Genomic DNA, 25,037 nt, shown 5'->3' on the forward strand with positions numbered 1-25,037 from the left:
TTACCAACGGTGAAAGTGGGGCTGATAAATGAGGAGACTGGGACTAACCCGTACAAGCTGCTACAAGTAAAATAGATAAGCAACAAGGATTTACCATATAACACAGGGAGCAATATTCATTCTTTGTAATAATCTATAATGAAATATAACCTTAAAAAACATGCATAACCAAATCACTTTTTCAACCACATTTGAAACACAATATTGTAAATCAAATACACTTCAGTAAAAATTAAAACATATATATTAGGCCAAAAAAAAGTTTAAAAAAAAAGTAGCGCATTGACATAGGTTTGCTCGAGATGCCAGTAACACAAAGTGAGTGGACTCATTGTCCAGTGCTCAGCAAAGCGCCTGAAGTTCAGAGCTAAGAGCCCAGTCAACAGCAGCGGATCTTCTCTTGTTGCCCTGAAGTCCCTTCTGTCCCCGGCCCCATCCTGCTCTGACAACCCTCTGTGAACAACTTCACAGCCTTCTTCATGCCAAACATCAAACAAAAAGCCCCATAGCTGACCCATGGTCACGCTCCCCTGGAGGACGAACTTCAGCTCAGCTCAGCTCAGCTCAGTTCAGTCGCTCAGTCGTGTCCAACTCTTTGCAACCCCACAGACTGCAGCACACCAGGCCTCCCTGTCCATCACCAATTCCCAGAGTTTACTCAAACTCATGTCCATTGAGTCGGTGATGCCATCCAGCCATTTCATCCTCTGTTGTCCCCATTCTCCTTCCGCCTTCAATCTTTCCCAGCATCAGGGTCTTTTCCAGTGAGTCAATTCTTCTCATCAGGTGGCCAAAGTATTGGAGTTTCAGCTTCAGCATCAGTCCTTCCAAAGAATATTCAGGACTGATTTTCTTTAGGATGGACTGGTTGGATCTCCTTGCAGTCCAAGGGACTCTTAAGAGTCTTCTCCAATACCACAGTTCAAATGCATCAATCTTCGGTGCTCAGCTTTCTTTATAGTCCAACTCTCACAGCCATACATGACTACTGGAAAAACTATAGCCTTGACTAGATGGACCTTTCTTGGCAAAGTAATGTCTATGCTTTTTAATATGCTGTCTTGGTTGGTCATAGCTTTTCTTTCAAGGAGAAAGCGTCTTTTAATTTCATGGCTGCAGTCACCATCTGCAGTAATTCTGGAGCCTCCCCAAAAATAACGTCTGTCACTGTTTCCACTGTTTCCCCATCTATTTGCCATGAAGTGATGGGACCAGATGCCATGATCTTAGTTTTCTGAATGTTGAGTTCCAAGCTAGCTTTTTCACTCTCCTCTTTCACTTTCATCAAGAGGCTCTTTAGTTCTTCTTCGCTTTCTGCCATAAGGGTGGTGTCATCTGCTTATCTGAGGACTTCAGCTGCCCACTGACAAATGGACTTACAGGCTGGAACTGGTGCTCTGAATGACTCCAGATTTGCTGAGTCCACAATCAGAGAAGCCATCACAAAGCATCAGGCGGCCACTGACTCATGCAGCCTGCTGGCCATCCTGGGAAGTCCCTACTCAGAAGCGGGGCCTCAAGTAAAACCGACCCAGGGACAGTACCTGGTCCAAATTCTGCCAGGCTGCAGACTCCGGAAGGCCCTCGGCCATGGTTCCATTCATTTACTTAAGCCTTATTTGTGGAGGATCCACCACAGGAGGAACTGTGCTAAGTGTTAGAGACGCAAAGGTGAGCATCACACCTTGCCTTGGAAGTGCTGGGCACGTGGGGACCCAGGCCAATGAAGGGGCGGTCTGGAAACAAGAGGACAAGCACACGTAGCTCTGTGGTGAGGGCTCCATGGGGGCCAGCGTAGGGCACAGATGGGTGCACCCCCTCCTCACAGTGACACAAAGCAGGCTTCCTGGAGGAAGTGGCATCCAGGCTGAGAGCCGAACTATAGGAAGGAGCCAGTCCTTCGAGGATGGGAAGAAATGTTGAATGAGGCCGGGGGAGCAGCATATACGCAACATCCTGGCGAGAGGACTTGGGACACACCCTTGTGGGTACAAGGTCTCTGGGAAACAGAAAGTGCTAGACTAGATCCTGGACTCAAAGGGAGGGGTGGTGAGAGGTGGGGCTGACGGAGAAAGCAAGGGCCAGGTCAAGGTTAGCAGAATAGACTCCAACCCCTGGGAGCAAGAAGGCAGGCCTGGAAGTGTCTGCATCAGGGAACCGAGGCGATCAAGTTGGAAAGGGAGGTGCAGCCTGCCGAAAGGCCAGTGGAAGGCACGGGACTCCCAGGAGCAGCTCTGGTGCCCTTAGCAAGAATCAGAGGAGTAACTGAATGGGCTTGAGGGGCGAGGGGAGGAATGCGGCACGGGGCAGCTAGGGGACCGGAAAACTAAGAACAACGTTTAGGTCTCTGGTTTCAGAAACTGGGTGTACAACTCCATTCTCCAAGAAAGGGAACACAAAATAACAACGGGGTTTGGAGGAAGATGTACAGCTACGGAGGCCCAGCTCTGGTACAGTTCGTGTGGGCCCCAGAGTGGACACTGCACAGCAAGAAAGATCACAGCAATGAGAAGCCCTCGCCCCAACACTAGGGAGCAGCCCCACTGGGCACAGCTGGGGACAGCCCGCTCAGCCACGAAGGCCCCGTGGAGCCAAACACACAAATGACAGTTTTTTTAATGTTTATTTAAAAAGTCTTTTTAAAAATTGGACACCGACGTCATTCTCATTAAATCAACATGACACCATCATCGAAACTCAAGATCCCAAGAGCACTATTTGGAGTCTAATTTTCCTCGCCTCTCCATTGAATGAAATGCAATTCCAGATTCATTACACTGAAGCACACGTCATTTCTATGGTTATAGGAAATGTACTACTATGATATTCTAATTAGTTTTAAGTAAATTTTTTTGCTAAACTAAGATCTCTTAAGAAGCTTCTTCAATTTTTGCATTAATTTAATATTTTGACCAGAATATAAGTTCTGTGAAAGAATACTCTACAAAAAGCTAGGCACTCCTACTCTGCATTACTGTATCACAAAATAAGGCAGAATAATTTAGTAAAACATATAAACCTTGAATATTTGGACTTGTCCAAAACTTATAGTATATTATATTTAGTGTTTTTAACAGTTTTCACTGGTGTTCAAATTGGTAGGCATTCATGGACTTCAAATTCAGATAGGGTCAGCTATTCCAACTTAAAGATATTATGAGTAATAATTTCAATGATTTACTGAGTTCTTACAACAGGCCCATCACCGTCTCAAACCCCACAACACTCTAAGAGGTATTATTTCAGATCCATATCTATAGATCTAATCATAGTAAGATGTCATAAACCATTCAACCATTTCTCTATTGATGGACATTCACATGGTTCCCAGGTTTTTGAAATTACAACAATAATAATAATAATAAATGCTGCCATAAACATCTTTAAGGCCCAGCGTGTGTACCGAGTGAGCTGGCTGGAGTGGGTACAAGAGGGGAGCCCATGGTCTCGACTTCTGACAAGGTCTGGGGAGCTTTCAACACCACGTTCTCTTGCAAAGCTACCTCACAGAGGCTGTGGAAACAGTACAGTCCCACCAAGACAAGGATTTACACATCAAACAGCAATAATCACGAGCCACTTTCAGGGGGTGACATCTTTCACCGAAGGAGCGGGGGCCTGGGGGTGACCGTCAAGCACCTCCAGGCCTCCCCACTGCACAGGACACGGAGCACCCCAGGGTGGGGGTGGCGTTCTTACGGGAACGCCGTCACGTGTGCCCTGGAAGCAGCGCATGCTCGGAGAGACGTGCTGGAAGTCAACATTAAAGAGGCTAAAATTGTGCGCCTAACTCCTCCTCCTCACAATCACGACGGCTCTATCGGGGGCCATCCCAGTGCCTGGGTACAATAATGAAAACGCAAAAGGATGGAAGGTCGGTTGACAGAGAGCAGGTTAAATAATTATGATAGACTCACATAATGGAACATTTTGCAGCCACTAAAAACCATGTTGCAGGAGATCCTTTACTAGGTTAACCTATCATGATACTTAACTAATAAAAAGAAGAGAACAGTGTGTGTTGGTGGACTGCCTCTCTTTAAATATATACACACACATACTGTACATACATGTGTGTCTATGAGGGTAGATAGCTAGATATTCGCTACTTGTGCAGAGAAAGGCCGCTGGAAAGGGACATGACGAAACACACACGGTGCTGATCTTTGGGAGGAGGGATCATGGGCGATTTTCACTTTCCTCATTGAGCTTTTCTGCACGGCAATTTTGACATTTTTCTCAGCAAGAATGACTTTAAAATCAGATTTTTTTTTTAAATGAAAGAGTGCAAATTTCAAAAGAACAATTACAAAGTTCCTTGGGCAACCACAACCTTGGTGTGAGGGCCCTGGAATCTAGGCCCAAGTTGGAGAAGATGGGATGGTACCCATATTTCACACAAGGCTTGTCCTAACGTCTCCCATCACAGCATCCTCAGTCAGAAAACAGGGAGCTTTGATGAGATATTCTAGGAAGTCTCCTTCCTGTCCTAAAATGCTAAATGTTACCTGTAATCAAGTCTAATGTTTTTAAATCATTGCAATGTACAAAGGATAAACATAGAGTCAAATTTGAACAGTTACTGTCGAGGGGTCCTCTTCAGAACTGGTGTTTATTCCCACTCCCTGCCCCACCTGGAAAGGGAAATGCAGGGACCTAGGGGTTAAAGATGACCATACACATTTCCTCTTTCTTTACTAAGGCAGCTCGGAAATTCGGTGACTGCCAATTGCTTTCTGGTTGGGAACTTTTCCCCCGGTCCCTGGCAAGTGACAGTCTAAGGTGGGCAAGTAATGCTAAAGGGACTGGTGCCTGGGGGCAAAGCGAGCACCGCTGGACCGTCCTTGACTGGAGCCCTGGCTGGAGTTCAAGGACATTTAGAGGACATGGAGGATGAGAACCGACACATTTAGTGCGGGTACACTACATATATTTCATCATGTAATCTTCATATTACACATTGTCTAACACACATTCTCATCTCCTTTTTACAGAGGAGAACACTTAATAGCAAAATTACCACGTGTAGAAGCAGATACTCTAAAAACAGCTCACCTTTGAAATACTCCACGAAAGCCCATTTATAAAATAAAAAAGTAAAATCATCTTGCATTCTACAAAGCATCAGGCTATCTTGTTCACCTGGTGATTTTTGTCGCTCATTAAAAAGGCGGCTCTCTTTTAACTTACATGTGAACTACGGTTGGTTTGTTTGCTAAGACCCAAGCGATGTGAATAGAGTGATGGATGGTTCCATCTTGTAGACCTTTCAAATGTCTTTCAAGCACAGAAATGTTGGGAACATAGAGCAAATCTCTGAATTTAACATTATAATGAGCTTCAACATCGTGCGAGTTGAATAACTTTTCCTGACACCTGTCTTTCCAAACCCCCAAAACTAAAGAGGAGTTAAAAGGCTTAATGAATGGCAGCACACTACATCTCACTAACTGGGTGGATGGACCTGCTCTCTCCCTAACGGCAGTCTTACAACATTCTCGCCACGGCCACCACCTTGGTGACTGAGGCGCTCTGACAGAACAAGCTCGCCCAGTGACTTCTGGCTTCAAGAGCAGCTGCCTTTGTAGGCATTCCGTACCAAAGGCTGTTTCCACACCGACGTTTCCATTTTCACCAAGTCACCCACTTTATCCCCTCTTCAGTAGCTGGCAGTGAGCACTTACTTCCTTCAACTTCCTCATCTTTGCAGGCTTTCTGGGAACTATATTAATATAACTGCAAAAGAAGAGAGAGAAACCTAGTTAGAAGGTAGATATTCAGATTGAAAATTTGAGCCTCTTTGGCGGTGTCTCGTCTTCGGCATCATAATATCCCACTCCATATCAACTTAAAGCTAAAATCCTGAGCACCGTACATGCCCACGTCAACATACGACAGAAATGTCGTTGCAGGAAGGTGTCCATGCTTGGTGCTGCCACCGTTGGCACCACTCGGGAAAACTGTCCTCAAGTGGCATTGCTTTCCCTCACATGACATTATTCATCACAGAGGAACCTTGGGAAGGACTCAAAGAGGAAAGCTTTACAGGGTCGCTCGTGGCTCATCCAGGGTCCACTACCAGCCAAAGTCAGGGCGGAGACGCGGACGCCGTGCCCAGCTCCCTCGCGCCTGCACTGTCCCGCACGTCTCACGGAATGTCGTCCTGGACCCCATCCTGCCAAAACCTGAGCGCTGGAAAGAGCCGCAGGAATCAAACGTGTATGAGCCCCCCAGGGACAACTGTCAACCTGAGGACTCTTGAAGAGTCTTCCATATGCCTCAAAGATAGAGCAGATGTTCTTAATGATAAAAAAGAATACATTAAAATGTATATGTGTTAAGGCTTCCTTCTGATTTAAAACAATTTTTTAGGTATTTGAGATTGTTCTTGACAATGATTTTAGCCACAGTCAGAGAAGGATTGACTAAGAGTTGGTGGATGGAAGGAAAAGACATTTTTAAGCACTTACTATGCAGTCAGGAGTCACAAGCTCAGACACCTACGGGGGCAAGTGAAAGCTGATGCTTGCAAAGGGTGGTGTTAGGGAATGGTGGGGTCTGCGGCTAGAGGAGTGAGGGTCCCTCTGAGATGGACAGGGCGCATAACTCCTGGGCACTGTTTTCCTGTGGAAATGCAGGCAACTAAAAACTCAGTCCTTTTAAACAGTAAAATCCTCTATTTTTTAATGGAAACCAAAATTTCATATCACATGAACACCTCCATTATAAAATGCTGCAGCCAATTCAAACCTTTGAAAACTGTGAACTGAAGAGACTGTACATCTTCAACTCACCACCCTTGGCTTGTAGGTGCCTTCCACGCACACTTCTGCTTGTCTCCAAATAGGCATTTTAGGGTTGAATCCCAAATTACATATTTGACAATGAACATTAATCCCCCACATGACACAACTTATTATCATGAAATGGGAAACAAAAGGTAAAAATAAATATGGGAAAATTAAGGCACAAAAAGACTGAACAGCCACAAAATGCTATTTATTGTCTCCACATTGTCTGCCGAAGAACACTGAAACAGAATGGAAAGAGGGGAAGAGTGATTCCTCAGAGAGCCGGCGGACCTGGGTCATTAAGCCAGGTGCCTGGACGAGGTTTCTGGACGGACCTGGGTTTCCTTGGGGGTGTGGGGGGTTGGGGAGCAGGAACTTGAAGCAGAGCCTAGATGCTCGTGTGCAAGGTGCCCCCTTACTGCTTCTGGAGAACAAGAGCAAGACAGAAGCCCACCGTGAGGACCACGCCGGGCATTTCAAAGTGCTGTGTCCACTGCGTCAACAAAACCTGCACTGGAGCAGACACCAACAAGCTCTGTTCTTCTGATGAGGAGGCTGAGTCTCAGCGAGGCTGTTCAACCGGCTAAGTGCTACCACACTGGGAGAGCCAGGACCCTGTCCAGCCCAGGTCTCCCAGCCCGGAGACCACACTCCTTGCCCCCTGGCGTGCTGGCCTCTGCACACGCTCTTCCCTCCTCCCCGTCCCCCGCTAGTGCTCAGGTGCAAGTGGGGGTTAGGAGACTCGCGGACAGACCCGGGTTCCACTGAGCTGCCAGAGCTTAACAGCACATTCACTTTTTATCTCAACAACAAACTCCTAAGGTAAACAGGAAAAACTCCTACCATAATTCAGATTCTTTGGGGTCTCCCCAAACACACATGCATGCATACACACACAAAGACACACACACGCATGCATACATATATGTGTGTGTACACATACATACACATATGTTCACACGTGTGTATGCACATACGCACATGCACACATACATGCATACATACACGAATGCACATATATGTGCCACATGCACACATACACACACAAAAATATACACACACAATGCCTTGATCTACATTTTATTGTGAATACAACTTTCTCCACAAATCATTAATTCCGGGCTTTATCTTTTAAGTAATTATTAGTAATTATTAGCCTACAATATTTTGTTTTATAGAGAAAAAATTATATTTCTCATCTCAAATTAATTTATTCCAGAAAGTGTAGGAAATGTGAATGATGACTGGATTTGCATAGATTTTACGCTGCTTGTCTTCCCAATGTACCGTTTCACAGCCGTTATTATGAGAAGACCTCCGGGGCGGTTCATATATCATCAGGTTGCACTTCAAAGTTCATCCGCTGGTGGCACAATTAGAAGCTTATTTGTGGGGGGAAGTTAGTTTTAACCGCTCGTGGCTCAGTAAGTAAGAAGATACATTCGGACAAGCACTAGCTCACGGATACCGTGTAAACTCAGCCCAACAGTTTTCAGAGCTTTAGTCACCAACACCTGGGTTCCGATTTCATACTTCATTGATTTAAAAGGTAGTGAAGAAGCGAAATCCAAATGCCTCTCCGTGTTGAACTCTGCATGCAAACCCCTCCCATCCACCTGATAGCAGTGAAGGTACCCGGAAAATGCAAAATAACAGGGTCTCCACCACGTGGGAACCCGCCGCCCCTTCCTGCTCAGCGAACTGGATCACCTCCCCTTCCCTACAGAATATAATAATTCACCTTAAGAAATCCAGGAAAAGAAACACCTCAACGCCTTTCTGCCATGAGTCCAAAACATTTTCAATAAGCCCTGAAAGTCTCTCCATCAAATGAGGGGTCTCCTGCGTCTCCTGCATGAGCAGGTGGGTTCTTTACCACTGCACCACCTGGGAAGCCCCAATCCAAATGCTACCTCTTAGCAACTATGAAGTCTGTGATTTTTCTTCAAAAGCAATAGGATGTCAAGTCTGCACATTTGCAGATGCCATTAAGAACTTAGATCGCTAGCAAGCCAGCTAGCTCACAAAATACCTCTATCTGGGTGGCCCTGAAAAACTCAAGATACTGACAATTTGGAGGGCCCTTTGGATAGGGAGCATCCTGGGCATTTGGGAGAAGAAAATGGAAATCCCCTCTGGAACATCTCACTTTTATCTCGGGCCTCAAAGTATCTCCTCAAAACACGAATTCTGTGGAAAAGGAGTCATTTGCACTCAAAACGTAAGTAAACTAACAAGGCTAGCAAGGACCACAGGAGAAAACCAGGTGAAAGAAGAGAAGACGGAGGCAAGTTCCAAACAGTGGGACTGCAAGTGCAGATCACAGCGGGGCAAGACTGACAAAAGGCAAACCTGAAAACACATGCAGGACCGAGAGACCCAAGAGAATGAAACGGAAGCTTTGAGAAAGAACCAGACAGCATGTTTGGAAATGAAAAATTAAATGACTTAAAATTCAGTGAGTAGGTTTGATAGCGTAGGACACAGAGGCAGAAAAATTAATCAGAAGATCTATGTGAAGAGAGTGCCTAGATTACAGCCCAACGTTGAGAGAGAGAGAGAGAGAGACGAGAAAGAGGAGGTCTGAGCCAGTGAAACAGGCCCGCCCACACCCACCCAGACACTGGAAGCAGAGCGGGAAGACAAGGCAGAGTGCATCCGAAGAGGCTGGCTGAGAACTCCCCTGAGCCCGCGATGTCACCATCCGGGACGCAGGGAGCGCCAGGAAGGCTGCACTTAGACACGCTGCTAAAAGCACAGCACCCGGACTCAACCCGTGCATTTCAAAAAGCCAAAAAGGATAAAACTTTACTTTCAAAGAAGCGAAAGATGATGGCTGATTTCTCACCAGCAACCAGAGTTAGAAGACAATGAAAACCACCTTCCATGGGCTGAAGGACACTGTCATCCACAGATTTATAACAAAAATACACGAAGAAAAAGGATGAGAAGACCTCGGCTCTGGGAACCGTGGACTAAGGAACCCTGATCAACATGTCCTCTTAAAAACAAGTAAAACTGGACAAACTGAAAAACACACCTCTGCAACGTAACAAAATAGTGAGGGGTTAGCACAGTCCAGGAAAGAACGGAAATAGAAAGACAAGAGCCCGATGTCTGGGGCCACTTTGGTTTCGGGGTGGTGGGTGCTGGGAGCAGAGAGCAGAGAGGATGAACCACAGACAAAGCGGTGCCTCAGGGCCCTCCAGCCAGGGGGTCGTCATGACCCCCTCTCCTAGAGACCCCTGGGTGGTCCGAACCACCCCACACTCTGAAGCTGTGTTAAAGTGACCGTGACCTGGGATGATACCGATCAAATTACTTCTGCAAATAAGTTTCAAAAGTAAAAATGTGCAGCACAGAGAGATAATGAGGCAGAGGGCGAGAGAAGACAGTCTAACAGAGACGCAGCTGTAACAAGAGCCACTGTGGCTTCGGGCTGGACCACTCCTGCCCAGGAGACCCAGCAGCTAGATCTCCCGTGGATGCCTCACGACGCGGATGAATCTTCCTGCCATGGGCGTGAGCCTGCAAGCACCTGCCCCGGTCAGGCCTTCAGATGTGACTGCACAGCATCTTGATTGCAAACACACGAGAGTCTCTGAGGCAGAACCACTTGGCTAAGTTGCTCCGGACTTCCTGTCAGAGGAACTATGCGACAATAAACACTGTTTCCCACCAGTAAGCTTGCATGAATAGGACACGCAGCAACCGATAACCCACATGCTCTCCGGGAGGAAGTCTCACCCACGTGCACCAGGAGATGGGTAGAGGAATGTGCACAACAGTGTGCTGACTCAGCATGAAGTTTAAAACAACCCCAATTATCCACCAACGGATGGAATAAACTGGTATATCAGTCAACAAAATAATACTTAACAGTGAAAACAAATGACCTATAGTTACATGCTGTTAACATGGATGAGCCTCAGAAGCATATTATTGTGTGAAAGAGCAAGTAACAAAATACACACAGCATAACTGCATTTACATAAAGTACATAAAACACTGGGAAAAAAATGTATCCTTCAGGGATAGATTATTATGAAAGGATGATTATCACAAAAGCCAATATAGTGTTTCCGTGTGGGCAAGGGATGGGAGTGGAGATAGGAGGTTTTGAAAATACTGGTCATTCTCTTTTCCTGAATCCAGATTGTGGTTCACACAGAGGCTTGCTTTATTACTATTCTTTAAACTACACATAAAATTGCACATACTCCTCTGTATATGGGGCTTCCCAGGAAGCTCAGTGGTAAAGAATCTGCCTGACAACACAGGAGATGCAGGAGACACGGGACATGCAGATTTGATCCCTGGGTTGGGAAGATCCCCTGGAGGAGGAAACAGAAACCCACTCCAATATCCTTGCCTGCAGAATCCCATGGACAGAAGAGCCTGGAGGGCTACAGTGCATGAGATCGAAAGAGCTGAACACGACTCAGCAACTGAGCACACACACACTCCTCTGTGTACACGACATATTTCACAATAAAAGAAATGGTGTCAACAACACATAAGGAACAGAAATGATATCTCTAGAGGAAGACACGAGACATGAGCGACGCCAAGGCAGCCCGGGAATTCACAGAGGACGAACAAACAAGTGATTTTCTCTCTTCTGCTCTGTTGTGCAGTGCAAGTTGTTCAGCTGTGTCCGACTCTTTGCAACTCCACAGACAATACAATCCATGGAATTCTCCAGGCCAGAATACTGGAGTGGGTAGCCTTCCCCTTCTCCAGGGGATCTTCCCAACCCAGAGATTGAACCCAGGTCTCCCACATTGCAGGCGAATTCTTTACCAGCTGAGCCACAAGGGAAGCCCAAGAATGCTGGAGTGGGTAGCCTATCCCTTTTCCAGCAGATCTCCCCGACCTAGGAATCAAACCAGGGTCTCCTGCATTGCAGGCGGATTCTGCTCTCTAAAGGAAGCCTTTTCTGAGGTCCTGCACTTCGACACCTGTGCCTGTCCGCGCAGTCTCTGCTTTCTCTTCTGCAGTTACTTCTGTTTGTGTCTTATCTCCCCAAAACACACACGGAAAGGCCCTCACGGCCTCCCCAGTTCTCCCAGGCCGCCCTCCAGGAAGACGCGCACAATAGCTTTTGCTAAGGAACTTAAGAAAGCGCTGCACTGATATGACATTTGTATAACGAGGTACCCAGAGCTTAGAGAAATGATGAAGACTGCCAGAGCACAGAGACAGACGTACTCCTGGAAAGAAAAGTAAGGAAGGGTATGAACAGAAGTGTGGTGACCTCATTTGCTGAAAGATCTCACAAATTGGTATTGCACTAATACCAGCCCCAGGCTAAATGAAACAGAACTGAATTCACGCTCTGGGTGGGCACCCAAAGCACTACGGACGGCCTGAACCCGGCCAGCTCCATCATGGCTTTCCGGGCGGCTCTGGAATTGGTACATGGGCCTGTTTGCTCAGGACACCTACATCCTTCCCCAGCTGCGGTCCTGACCTCTGCAGCGCTGGGGTGGCAGGGGTGTCCTTGTCCTGCTCCCGGCGGGCATTCACAGGCTGGAAGGCACGTCTGCACTTCCTTAGCTGCCAGAACTTCGAAAATCCCAGGTGCCTGTTCTCGGTAGGGTCTGAATCTAGCAGGATAGAGAACGGTGAGCAGGCCCACAGCATACTTCAGGAGGCACACTCATGGAAGGGCGTGCGCCCAGGTCCCCAGGGACGCCAGTCTGGACCAGTTACGACCCAGCTCTGCGTCCCGCTCTGCTCGGCGTGGCCAACTCCCTTCTCCCCGCAGAGCTTCCCACCTTTCCAAAGAGGCGAACCCTGGCGCCCTATTTTCACTGCCAGGCCCGCCGTCACCTCACCATCCCCTTCCTGACCCTCTGCATCACTGACGGTCTGGGGACAGACTCTGCTCGGCCCTGGTCACCAGGCGGATGGTGCATGGCGCGCCAGGAGTTGGCAGAGACGGCGCTGTCCCCGTCTGGGGGTCCGAACGGCGGCCCCGGCGGGGCAGGGGCGCGCGGGCCGCGGGCACTTACTCCAGTTTCTTGAAGCGCTCGCGCCCGGCCGCCACGTACTTGCCGCCGGCCTGCAGCGAGTCCAGCTCCAGCACCGGGCGACCGCGCGTCGGCGTGAAGAGGCGCCGCACGCCGAACGGCACCTCCACCTGCTCGGTCAGCTGCTCTAGCAGCGCCTCGAAGGTGGCCACGCGGCGCCGCGACAGCACGAACTTGCGGCCCACGTAGAACTGGTCCCCGTTGCGGTACACCACGATGGTCTTGGCGGGCGTGGTGTCCACCAGCGCGTGCGGCGCGCGCGAGCCCATGGCCGCGCACCTCCTCCGCCGCCGCCCGGCCGCCGCCCGTGTGCTCCAGCCGCCGCAGGGCAGCCCGGCCACCGGGGCGCCGGGTCCACGGTCCCACCGCCCGCGCTGACGCCACCGGCAATTGTGACCGCCGCCCACCTGCCCCGCCGCTCAAGAAAGAGGCGGCCAAGCCAGACAGGGGAGGGGCGGGGGCAGGGCCAGGCCAGGCGACGGGCATCCGAGTCCCGGCAGGTGAGGCCCGCAGAGCTCGGGGCCATGGAGGGAGGCACCCGCCACGGTGTGGGGTGGGAGGCCAAGGGTGCCCTGGGCCCCACCGGGATCCTCCCCCTGCTCCTCCACCTCCCGCTCTGCCGAGGGGCAGAGGGGAGATGGCAGACAGGACCATCCAGACAATTAAAGCTGGTCAAGGAGGATGTGCCAGGAACCATCCAGAGCACGTGGGAATCCAGGCAAGCAGGCGCAGCTGGCTGGCGCTGCCTCAAAGGTGTAACCTTCAGAATGCACCTTCATGTGCAGCAGGAGCGAGTCAAGGGCCTGGGTGACCTTGGGAAGGTCACTTCCTGTTCCAGGTAAAGGCAAGCCCCGCCTCTTCAACCCAGACAGAGAATGCTTCTAGGATTGTATTTTTCCAGTGGCTTTGATGGGCTTCAGCAAACTTTTCAGGACAGTAGACTATGTATGAAGTGCTAAAGTACCTCTGAAGGCACAGAATACCGATGTTATAAAAGTATCAGTATCTTGTACGACTGTTTAAAAACAGTAATAAAGAAACCCTGCTATTTCACAGCCACAGCCAGGCTTTGAAATACCAAGTGTTCCACAAGTGAGTGGTACCCGACTCTGTGGTCCCATGGACTGGGGTCCGCCAGGCTCTTCTGTCCATGGGGTTTCCTAGGCAAGCATCCTGGAGTGGGTTGCCAGGCCCTCCTCCAGGGGATCCTCCCAATCCAGGGATCCAACTGCCAAGCACTCCATTAAATGACATTAAGTGACACTAAATGTCACCAGTGTGTGAGAGTGACCACTTTATTAAATCATCAGGAATTATATTGACCTTCAAAACACTAATTGCTAGAAACTTAAGTTTCAGGTGTTGAAAATACTTCAGAAGAAGAGTCTGAGTCACTGTACAGGTTCTGTGTGGGTTAGAGGTTCGCCCTGAACCCCGCCTTCACCGAGAACCTCATCATGGGCTTCTCGCGGGGCCGCAGGAGGCAGATGGAGCTGGGAAAGCCCTTGAGTCGGAGGCGACTCACGCCCCCGTCGGGGGTGATGGTGAATTTGGCGTGGGTGATGACGTCCTGCAGTTCGGGGGTCAGGCTGTCCAGCACATGCATCTCATCGGGCTTCAGCTGGAAAGAGAGGGGAGGCAGAGGTCCTTGTAATGACCAGGGGGCTGACTCTCCCAAGGCCACCCATCCGCTTGGACTCTGGGCCTTAAAAGGTGAAAAGTTATTCCATGATAATAATTTGGCTCCACCTAGCAATCTGCTTTTGGGGACAGGATGCCCCAAGGAGACCGGCATGAATACTCAGGTCCCCGTGATGTTTCTTTCTTATAGTTAAGTCAGCAGACAAACTGGTGAGAAAAAGAAAGCAGACAGGGGGCCGTGGGAGCAGTCACCCTTCACTAAGGGGAGCAGTGCTTACTCCCGTCTCTGACCCAAAAATGACCACGCCCCTCCTGCATCCATCCCACTGCCGGCCCCACCCTGCTGCCCCTAAATATGCTAGCTCCCTGCCTAGAGAGTTAGTACATCGCAGAAACGTTTCTCCATGTATGCATGCTTGAACAAGGTGGTCTAAAAGAAAATTTGAGAGTTAGATATGCAAAGACGTGAGCCGAGAGAGCCCATCATTTTATTATACAAAGGGGCAGAGACAGTTTTTAAAATCTCATTCATCGCACTGTTAAACTGAGCAGAAGCTTTGGGGTAGAACTGTAACCCTTTGAAATCCCGCCTTGACTGAAGTAGCCCTCTGGAGGGCTGCCTGCGTGACCCCAAGGGCTCGCACACCACACTACCTTTGTGACCGGAAGCAGTGGCTTCCACTTATGGCCCGGAAGGTCCCACTTCTGCCTGACCATGTCTTCCTCCTCCTGAGTCGTCAGGATGCAGCCATCCACCTTACAGCTCTCAGGAGAATTACCTATTGGAACAAGACAAAGGGCACCTTCTCCACTCTGTCTGCACTCAGCACAGTTTGGTTTATGGAATATTGACCTTTTAAATCAGATCGAAAGACCCAGCAAAAAGTGAGCTTGGGTGAGGTGAGCATGCTTCTGGGGCGCAGTGAGAGGACATCCCAATGACTGTTTCTGTCTCTTTAATATACATGCATGTGTACATGTGTGCGTGTGCATGTGTGTACGTGTGTGTGTACACGTGTGTGTATGGATGTATGTATTAGGCCTTGCGTGTTTGGTATTATAACTGGATGCTGGCTTGTTCCCGATCCCCATGACCATCATCCCTGGCTGACAGAGACACCCACGGCCACTACCAGTGCATCCATGCCATGTTGCACTTTGGGGTCCCTGGCTACACGGATTTGCTGCTTATTACCCTGGCCCTGGTGGCTCAGAGGTTAAAGCGTCTGCCTGGAAGGCGGGAGAGCCAGGTTCGATCCCTGGGTTGGGAAGATCCCCTGGAGAAGGAAATGGCAACCCACTCCAGTGCTTTTGCCTTGAGAATCCCATGGAGGGAGGAGCCTGGTAGGCTACAGTCCGTGGGGTCGCAAAGAGTCGGACACGACTGAGCGACTTCACTTTCACCCTGGTTTTGGCTAAACTGTCCTTTGCAAAAATAAACAAGTGACTTTAAACTACCACACAGAGAACCGTGGATGAAATATACCACTAGAGATGATTTTTGAACATCCGAAACAGCAAGAAGATAGCAGGACTGACATTCCTCCTGACCTTCAGGAGCTGCCCTGGGCCAGTCATGCTGAAAAGTGGAAACAGTGGCTGCTAATCAGATCTAAACCATCGTCTTCCCAACAGGAGTTCAAATTATCAAGACCTCTTGAAACCGTTTACATTTACCCATTGAGGATGAACTTCACCTTAAATATATACTGACCCTTGATGGAAGAGTTAATAGTTGAGTGAGGTCATAATGATTTGCAAGACATTTAAAAATCAAGCATCCAGTGTATGAATACAAACTGCTGTATTTACTCAAAGATGGCCAAAGAGTCATTAGACACCCACCACGGTACTTGGCAAAACTTAACGATTATAAAAGTTTAGTAACCTCTTTTGAACTTAATATAATGGAACATGTATCTATTTCATAAGAACATAAATATGGAATATTAAGGGTGCTTTTTCCAAATATTATTTTACTAAAGGAAGGCCATAATTTAAAATGTGTGTAGAGCACTGCCCGGAGAAGAAATAGTCACCAAGCTGCCTGCAATCCCTCCCCTGAGACGATACCCCCATTCTGTTCTTTTGACGACCTAACCAGCAAGTGTTTCATAGACTTTTTCCACATGGAGTTCAGGGCCCCTGTGGTGAGAGCCTTAGTGCCTCATAGAACCTCACAACTTTTGTGGTCGAGTGCACATCTAATGCTTTATAAAGAGAGAAGCAGAGTGCGAAGAGTTAACATAACACGCTTGAAGCTGCACAACTGTGAGTGGAGAGCCAGGGCCACAGCCCGCTGCCCTGAGTCCCTCCCCTGCTGGAGCCTGCTGTCCTTATTCTCTTTCATAGTTTTAATTTATTTACTTGGCTGCATCGGGTCTGAGTTGCGGCATGGAGCCTGCTGCCGTCGTGACCAGCACACCAATTATAAGTGGTTTCCTAGTGCCATTACGTTTACCTTTGAAATATTTTGTGTCAATTTCGATTTGAGTTATTACTCCAGGATGCGCCAATCGGAAAACTGCCCACTCACAGCCTGGAACCAGAAGAATACCGTTCTCATCATTCTAGAATTCAAAAAAAGGAAGAAACAACTTAAGTCAGCTTGCTGTCATTCACGACAGTAATCCTGAAAACCAGCAAGCAACAAGGTTGGCACGCACGTGTCATTTCCTACTGTAAGGAGTAGGGCATCCCTGGTGGTAAAGAATCTGCCTGCAATGCAGGAGACCAGGGCTCAGTCCCTGGGTCGGGAAGATCCCCTGGAGGAGAGCATGGCAACCCTCTCCAGTATTCTTGCCTGGGAAATCCCATGGAGAGAGGAACCTGGCGGGCTACAGTCCACAGGATCACAAAAAGCTGGACTTGACTTAGCACACATGTACATGAACTCAGGTGGTATGCTGTACTCCAAAGGGTGTTTATCCAGCCTGACCAATAGCTCCTGGGGTTGGTTTGACTTTTCAAAGTAGATATGTCTTTGACCACATCTATATCAATATATGACCTGCCTCCAAACACAAGTTTTAGTGAGGAGAGTTTGTTTATATTTGGAAGCATTGGGTGATACAAAAACTAACCCATGAAAGGGGTGTTTACAATTAAGTCTGTGATATGATTTACACACTGAAAGGTGTTTTCTTTCCTTTTTTACTTCCTTATCTTGAGTTAGTCACTGGTCAAATTAAACAGCTGAGCCATCACACGTTCACAGAAGTGGTCTCACCCAGGGATACACAAAAATCAAAGATGATGAAATGGTGTTTTTCTTTTTTTTCTCCAGATCAACAAATTTACTCATGGGTTTTTATTAAATTTAGATGCTCTAGCTTTTTTATATTAAAAAAGGGATGATTCCCATGATGTGTTAGAACAGCCAGCGTTAATTAGCAAGTTTGACTTCTAGGTCTTTCTGTGTAGTCTGGCTCTGATATTACATTGAAACAGTAGAAGATTTAGAAAACATTTAGAAGCAGCAAGTATTTACAAAAATGCCTAAGAGGTTTCTAAACTATCAGTCTCCTTGACATCAAATGAAGAAAAAAACCCTTTACTTTCTGGGAAGCATTGGGACGCAGCGTTTTCACGTCTCACCTCCAGTATCGGGGGCCTGTCCAGCCTCCGTGCTGTTTCCCAGCCGTCTGCCATCGACTTCGCCGTGCCAACTCCTGCCAAAAACAGTGTTTAGCGGTATGTCAGAGTACCATCGCATTTTATTCTAAACGCGAGAATGTTTAGAATACACGTGCACCGGCGTGATCGGTGTAGACCCCGCGTGCCTGAGCAGTGCAACATCCGTGGTTTCCATTAAGGTGAATGCGTCAGCAAATTCACACCTGAGCAACTGCTTAAGGCAAAATCAGGGAGATTGCTATTGATTTACTTCCTGTCTAAAAGGCTTTCGATCCTGTATGAAGGACCTCACCCACCCATATGGCTTGAGACGGCCCCTTCCTCTTGAGTAATTCATACCATACCGGGTGCTCAGTGTGAGGCCCACATGTCCCAAGCTCCTCGAGCATCGTCTCACCTATTATATTGTTTGGGTGCCCAAAATGTGCGTTGCTAAATCCTACACAGGCACCCCCGTAAGCGATGGTCACCAGGTCTAATGGTTCTTTGGGGTCACCCGCAGTCCAGTCTTTTTGTCCAGTACCATATACCCTAAGACGTGCGATTCCACCATCTGAAAAGGAAAAGTGCCTTATTATTATTATTACCTGGGAAAAGTTGCCATTTGTGGATCTTAAAACACAGAGCTCCGCACGCCTGCTCTGGTTCTTAAACACACTGAGCCCGAAGCCCAGGACCTGCCTGCTCTGGTTCTTAAACACACTGAGCCCGAAGCCCAGGACCTGCCTGCTCTGGTTCTTAAATGCACTGAGCCCGAAGCCCAGGGCCTCTGCAGCTGCCACCCCCCGGTCCTCGGACAACTTTCCTGCTGCCCAAGGACTGCTCATTGTTCTCAGGTCTCAGCTTAGCCGCGTGGCCCCAGGAAGGCCTTCTTTCCCTCTCTAGACCATCTCCTTCCTGCCCCCACCCGCACCTAAGCCACGGTCTGATTCCCCAGGTCAAGGTTATCAACCCCCCACACACACTTATTTACTCCACTGCACTAATCACGGTCCAGAATTACCTTGTTCTTACGTCCCTGATAGTACGTCTCCCAAAAGCAGAATCTAAAAATCTTTGAAGGCCAGTATAGCTACCTGTCTTGCTTGCTTCCGTGTGGCACAAAGTAAATACATATTTGTGTTGTTGGTGAATCAATAACTCCAGGAAGGCCAAAAATCAGATGGGAAATTCACCACAGATATAATGCTTGGTGCCCGAAATCAACATTGCTAAATCCCACACCAACTTACACAAGATCTTAGGTGTTTATTTTTACACACGTTGCTTTGCAGTGCGGTTGAGAATACTAAAGATAACATTCACAAATTCAAGTAGCTGCTGACAACCAGAGCACCTCAACAGTAGGTCTGCAGAGCAAAAATAACTACCAAGATCCACTCACATTATGTGAGTCTAATAAAATGAATGTTTTTTAGTTGAGCATCACGTCCTAGAAGGTGGAACCCAAGTTTTTTATACAGAAGCTCAAAATCACTAATCAGAATATTCTAATGAAACAAGCCCTATATTTTTACATGAAAAATTTGGTGAAATTGAGTGATCTGAAAGAATTTCGCTAGAACAGTGGAGTCTTGGCATTTACAGTGAATGAAACCAGGCTGTGCTGGTATTTGTTGGTGTTCAGTCCCTCGGTCACGTCCAGTGCTGTGACCCCATGCACTGCGGCACACAAGGCCTCCCTGTCCTTCACCATCTCCTGGAGTGTTGGCATAAAACCCAAGAAAATATACTAACGAGAGTAATTCACAACACTATACTGGTTCATGGAACATTATGAGCTGCCCTCATGGTACCTAGTGTTAATGTCTGCTCATGTAAAGCTGATTTTACATTAAAAAAAATAAGATTCTTCTTTACAGAATTAATATCCAACCTCACTTTTAATCAAACTATCAAGGAATATTCCCCTTCATGGATCACAGCCTTGACATGGCAAAGGGGCTTGTGTAAGATCATGGCATCCAGTCCCATCACTTCATGGCAAACAGAAGGGGGAAAAGTGGAAGCAGTGAGAGATTTGATTCTGGGGGGCTACAAAATCACTGCGGACAGTGACTCAGCCCTGGTGGCTCAGATGGTGAAGAATCTGTCTGCAATGCAGGAGACTCGGTTTCGATTCCTGGGTCGGGAAGATCCCCTAGAGAAGGGAATGGCAACCCACTCTGGTATCTTGCCTGGAGAATTTCATGAACAGAAGATCCTTGCAGGTTACAGTCCCTGGAGTTGCAAAGAGTCAGACATAACTGAGCAACTAACACTTACTTGCTCCTTGGAAGGAAAGCTATGACAAACCTAGACAGAGTATTAAAAAGCAGAGACATCGCTTTGCTGACAAAGGTCCATACGTCAAAGCTGAGGCTTGCCAGGTAGCGCTAGTGGTGAAGAATCCACCTGTCAATGCAGTGGGTTCAATCCCTGGGTTGGGAAGATCCCCTGGAGGAGGAAACGGCAACCCACTCCAGTATTCTTGTCTGGAAAAGTCCATGGACAGAGGAGCCTGGCGGGCTACAGTCCGTGGAGTCGCAAAGAGTCAAACACAGCTGGGCACGCACATACACAGTTTTTCCAGCAGTTATGTACAAATGTGAGTGGACCATAAAGAAGACTGAGAGCCAAAGAACTGATGCTTTCAAACTGGTGCTGGAGAAGATTCTCGAGAGTTCCCTGGACAGCAAGGAGATCCAACCAGTCCATCCTAAAGGAGATCATCCCTGAATATCCATTGGAAGGACTGAAGCTGAAGCTGAAACTCCAATACTTTGGCCACCTGATGTTAAGAACTGACTCACTGGAAAAGACCCTGATGCTGGGAAAGATTGAAGGCAGGAGGAGAAGGGGATGACAGAGGACGAGCTGGTTGGATGGCATCACCGACTCAATGGACATGAGTTTGAACAAACTCTGGGAGTTGGTGATGGACAGAGAGGCCTGGCGTGCTGCAGTCCATGGGGTCGCAAGCAGTTGGACATGACTGAGCGACTGAACATCAGAAAATCGGAAACTAACACAACGCTGTTAACTACACTCCAATACAAAAAATAGAAAGCTTTTAAAAAATAATAATTGGTCGTGAGGAAAATGCAAATCAAAACCACAGCAAGATACCACTTCGTTTCTTCTGGGGTGGCTGTGATCAAAAACTCAGAAAATGGCAAGTGTCAGGAGGATGTGGAAGAACTGGACCCTCACACATTGCTGGTGGGGCTGTAATGTGGTGCAGCCATTGTGGAAAGAAGTCTGATAATTTCTCATAAAATTAAAAACACAGTTATATGACTCAGCAATTTCAACTCCTAGTTGCACACCCAAATGAAAACCATACGTTTGCACAAACATTTGTACAAGGGTGTTTATACCGGCATTATTCATAAGCTTTCAATGGGTGAAAATAGCCCAAATGTCTATTAACTGATAAATGGACAATGAGCTCTGTCCACACAATGGAAGATTATTTGACCACACAAAGGAATGGAGTACTGACGCACGACAACACGGGTGAGCCTTGGAAACATGCTAACGAGTCACAAAAGAGCATTTCTATGAAATGTCTGGAGTAGTCCAGTGGATCAAGACAGAAAGTGGACTAGTGACTGCTTAGGGCTGGGGCAGATGAATGCTGATAGCTAAAGGGTATCAGGTTTCTTTTCAAGGTGATGAACGTGCTCTAAAGTTGACCATGGTGATGGTTGCACATATACTATATATATTTCATGCTCATGCTCAGTCGCTCAGTCGTGTCTGACTCTTTGCGACCCCATGGACCATGGACGGTAGCCCACCAGGCTCCTCTGTCTACGGAATTTTCCAGGGAAGAATACTGGAGTGGGTAGCCATTTCCTTCTTCAGGGGATCTTCCTGAACCAGGGATTGAGCCTGCATCTCCTACGTTGCAGGCAGATCCTTTACCTCTGAGCCACCTGGGAAGCCATACTATATATTTACATAGACTTTACACTGTATACTTATATGTACTATAAACCATAGAACTGTATACTTCACATGGGTGAAATGCATGTTACACTTATTACATTGCAATAAAGCTGTTCAATAAAACAAAATAAGGGTTATTTGTACACAGCACTTCAACTGCTAATATGTCTGTGAAATCGACATTGTTAGGTGACATCTAACCTAACACACCTTAGGTCCATCACATCCTAATTTACTTGACAGTTTTTCCTAACTACCTACCGACAGCAGGGCTAAAACGAGAACTTCCTAGTACACAGAAAGGGAAGATTAAAATCCTAAAATGCTAGAGAGATCAGTGACCGAGGAGGAAAGGGTGACTTTTCTTTGTGTTTTTAAAACATGCCGGCACTCAATGAAGAAAGCACAGGACTGGAGGCGGTCCATCATATTTACCCGGGAAAATGTTGAGTCGTATGTGACTCCACGTCTGCTGGGAAGTGACGGGAAAGTAGTTGTGGCTGGAAGCAGGATTTCCCGGTGTCAGTTCTGTCATGGCAACCAAGCAACTCCAGTCGTCGGACTTCAGCTAGCAATAAATATAAAAACAGAAGTGATGGCTCTAGGGAGCAATAACTCCCGTCACCCTAATGCCTGCATGGGCTTACGGGGCAAGCACTGTGGGACAAAATGAATGATGGATGCCTAATGCCTGCATGGGCTTACGGGGCAAGCACTGTGGGACAAAATGAATGATGGATGCCTAATGGAACACTGTAATAAAAGCACTAATAAACATCAAGTCCCAGGTTTAATAAGCAGAGTAAAGGCCTGCTTCTATTACACCCCGGTCATAACAGCCACCTGTTGGTGGTGGCCGGGGATGGGCAGGGGGTTAGAGCCGAGCCTCCGGATGTCTTCACTTTGAGGATTCATAAAAAAGCAGCAGCCAGAAGGTGATGTGAACGTTTAAATAAACCCAGGCTCTTGGTGTGGGCCTGGGGGTAAACGAGTCAGCCTGAGCCTCCTGGCACTCTCCCCTAGATGAGCGCTTCACTGGAAGGGCCCGCTTGTTGCCGTTATGTATTTCCCCAGTGTGTTATGGATCCACACTTTTGTAAAACGCAGTGAAGATCAGCAGACAAACTTCAAAAAGCAAGAATGTCCCAAACACAAACCAAATTGTTTATTGGATTACATTCATCCGGCATAACGTTACTTTGTCCAATTGCTATCAAAAGTATGTGAACTGACTCTGTATTTATCTCACGGGGCACCATTCCTGCGTCTCTGTGAGCAGACTGCCCCATGGAAAGCAGCACCCTGGACCTCGCATGCGCTGGGGTCAGGGGTGCACAGATCCACCCAGAAACCTCTGCAGGGCCGCACAGGGCAAGCACAACGTGTGAGCTCTGCCAGGCTGAGTGCAGGCGGGCAGAGCTGCTCCCAACAGCCCGTGACAAGCCCCCGCTTCCCCGGGAGACATACCTCCGAAATGGCTTCAAACTCCTCGGGGGTGGCCGCGGCTCCTGTCCTGACTTCTCGTTGTGGGATTTCTGGCTGCCTATCTAAAGTTACAGTGACTATGAGGGTTACCATTCCCATTCAAAATCAGAATATACATACTCTTAGTGGGCTGTAGGGTCATTTTCATTTTGCCTAAAGATATCGTTTAAGTCAAAGTATCAGATGCCCAATGTAATAGACATACATGTTAAAGTTCCTCCATATTTAAAATACTTAGGGTAACTTCAGAAGGGGTGCTGCACACCTGGTGCTTTGTCTGCTCATCAGAGGGTAAATATCAACTCCAAGTTTAGCCAGATAGACAAACTCATCACACGACTCGGGTTTTCAAAAGGCTGGATTGATCAAGTTCTGGAATATTGTAAGTCAATTCACAAACACTGCTTCCCCCAGTGGCATCCTCAGAACTGATCCGTGGGCAATTCACCAACAGAAGCCTGTGTGGACGGTCAGCCTCCTGAAAGCATCATTCTCTGTGTCACTGGTCACTGCCTCCCACCATCACGTGACTGTTCAGGTCCCTCCACTGTCTTTCTGGAGGGGAGACCGTCACGCCCCTGGAGCCTCCTACAAGCTGGGCACAGAGTGCCTCCAGGATAAGACCGCTAACTGACGTGACTCCTGTTTCCCAAGTAAAGTACAGACATGCCCCTGAGGGTACCTGTTTCTAGAAAGCTACCTCTGGGACCAACCTCGGAGGACCATTTCCATTCCAGGATTAGGAAAGGAACGTTCCTGGAAAGCCCAGAGCTGCCGCGTCCTTATGCAGACCCGGGGGGCTGGGGTGCAGCAGAATGAGCGGGGGGCAGTGGCCCCACAGCTGGCCCGGACCGGGCTCCAGACCGCCCTGGCCGCCCAGGCAGACTGCTCACCAAACCCTGCGCCTCCCGGGGGTGCTGCAGTGTGAGAATAGCAAAATCTAAGTTGAGCTGAAGAACACTGTTAAGCTAAACCTCAAAACTCATGGAGCCCTTGAGGGGGAATGTCGTCAGCCTCTGTGGCAGCGAGGGGGGGCCTCTGGACGAGACTGGGTGGGAAGTGAGCCATCAGGGGCCCCCACAAAGCTCCCCACAAAGGTCCCCCAGGCACCTTCTTCAAAGTTTGCCGCTTGAATCGACACTCGAGGGGCGTGATCTCCCGTGAAGTAGGACGTGTCCACGTCGAAGCCCCGGATAACACCCTGGATGCCCAGCTGGACCACGCACCAGTCGTGACCTGGGGACATAAACAACAGGAACCCCCGCGGGCTGAATCCCACCGCCGAGCCGCAGGGCTGAGCACGACGACAGCGGAAGTGAAACACCGGAAACGCACTTCTCGCATCGGAGAAAAACGGTGCGGGCTCCTTCTCGGCCGAGGCTGCAAGGTCTCTGATGACGTGGCCACATCGGACCGCCACTCACCACACGGACCCTCACTTCTAATCTGACCAGAGCGTGCATAAGCCCTGGGTCCAGAGGGGCCACATGTCTGACTCCAAACCGGCCACCTCCTG

General features: G+C 48.3%; 2 protein-coding genes across 3 annotated transcripts in view; both read right to left on the bottom strand.

Moving 5' to 3' along the window:
- DCDC2C (doublecortin domain containing 2C) overlaps positions 1-13,126 on the bottom strand; it is a 47,385-nt gene extending 34,259 nt beyond the window's left edge. Inside the window, exons 1-2 of the mRNA XM_025282362.2 lie at positions 12,809-13,126; positions 5,685-5,736 (exon numbers count right to left, since the gene is read on the bottom strand). Of these exons, the coding sequence (XP_025138147.2) occupies positions 5,685-5,736; positions 12,809-13,095 (339 nt within the window). The 5' untranslated portion in view covers positions 13,096-13,126. The remainder of the gene's footprint in view (positions 1-5,684; positions 5,737-12,808) is intronic.
- A 976-nt stretch (positions 13,127-14,102) lies between these two features.
- The window catches only part of ALLC (allantoicase), a 31,653-nt gene continuing 20,718 nt past the window's right edge, over positions 14,103-25,037 (bottom strand). Inside the window, exons 6-13 of one of the 2 annotated variants that reach the window (XM_044940550.2) lie at positions 24,632-24,757; positions 23,504-23,583; positions 22,472-22,604; positions 18,501-18,656; positions 18,065-18,138; positions 16,929-17,037; positions 15,122-15,246; positions 14,103-14,447 (exon numbers count right to left, since the gene is read on the bottom strand). In XM_044940550.2, the coding sequence (XP_044796485.2) occupies positions 14,241-14,447; positions 15,122-15,246; positions 16,929-17,037; positions 18,065-18,138; positions 18,501-18,656; positions 22,472-22,604; positions 23,504-23,583; positions 24,632-24,757 (1,010 nt within the window). In that variant the 3' untranslated portion in view covers positions 14,103-14,240. The remainder of the gene's footprint in view (positions 14,448-15,121; positions 15,247-16,928; positions 17,038-18,064; positions 18,139-18,500; positions 18,657-22,471; positions 22,605-23,503; positions 23,584-24,631; positions 24,758-25,037) is intronic. The other variant, XM_045165182.1, reaches the window with a different exon arrangement.

Source organism: Bubalus bubalis, chromosome 3 (genome assembly GCF_019923935.1).
Source record: "Bubalus bubalis isolate 160015118507 breed Murrah chromosome 3, NDDB_SH_1, whole genome shotgun sequence".
Classification (NCBI taxonomy): Eukaryota; Metazoa; Chordata; class Mammalia; order Artiodactyla; family Bovidae; genus Bubalus; species Bubalus bubalis.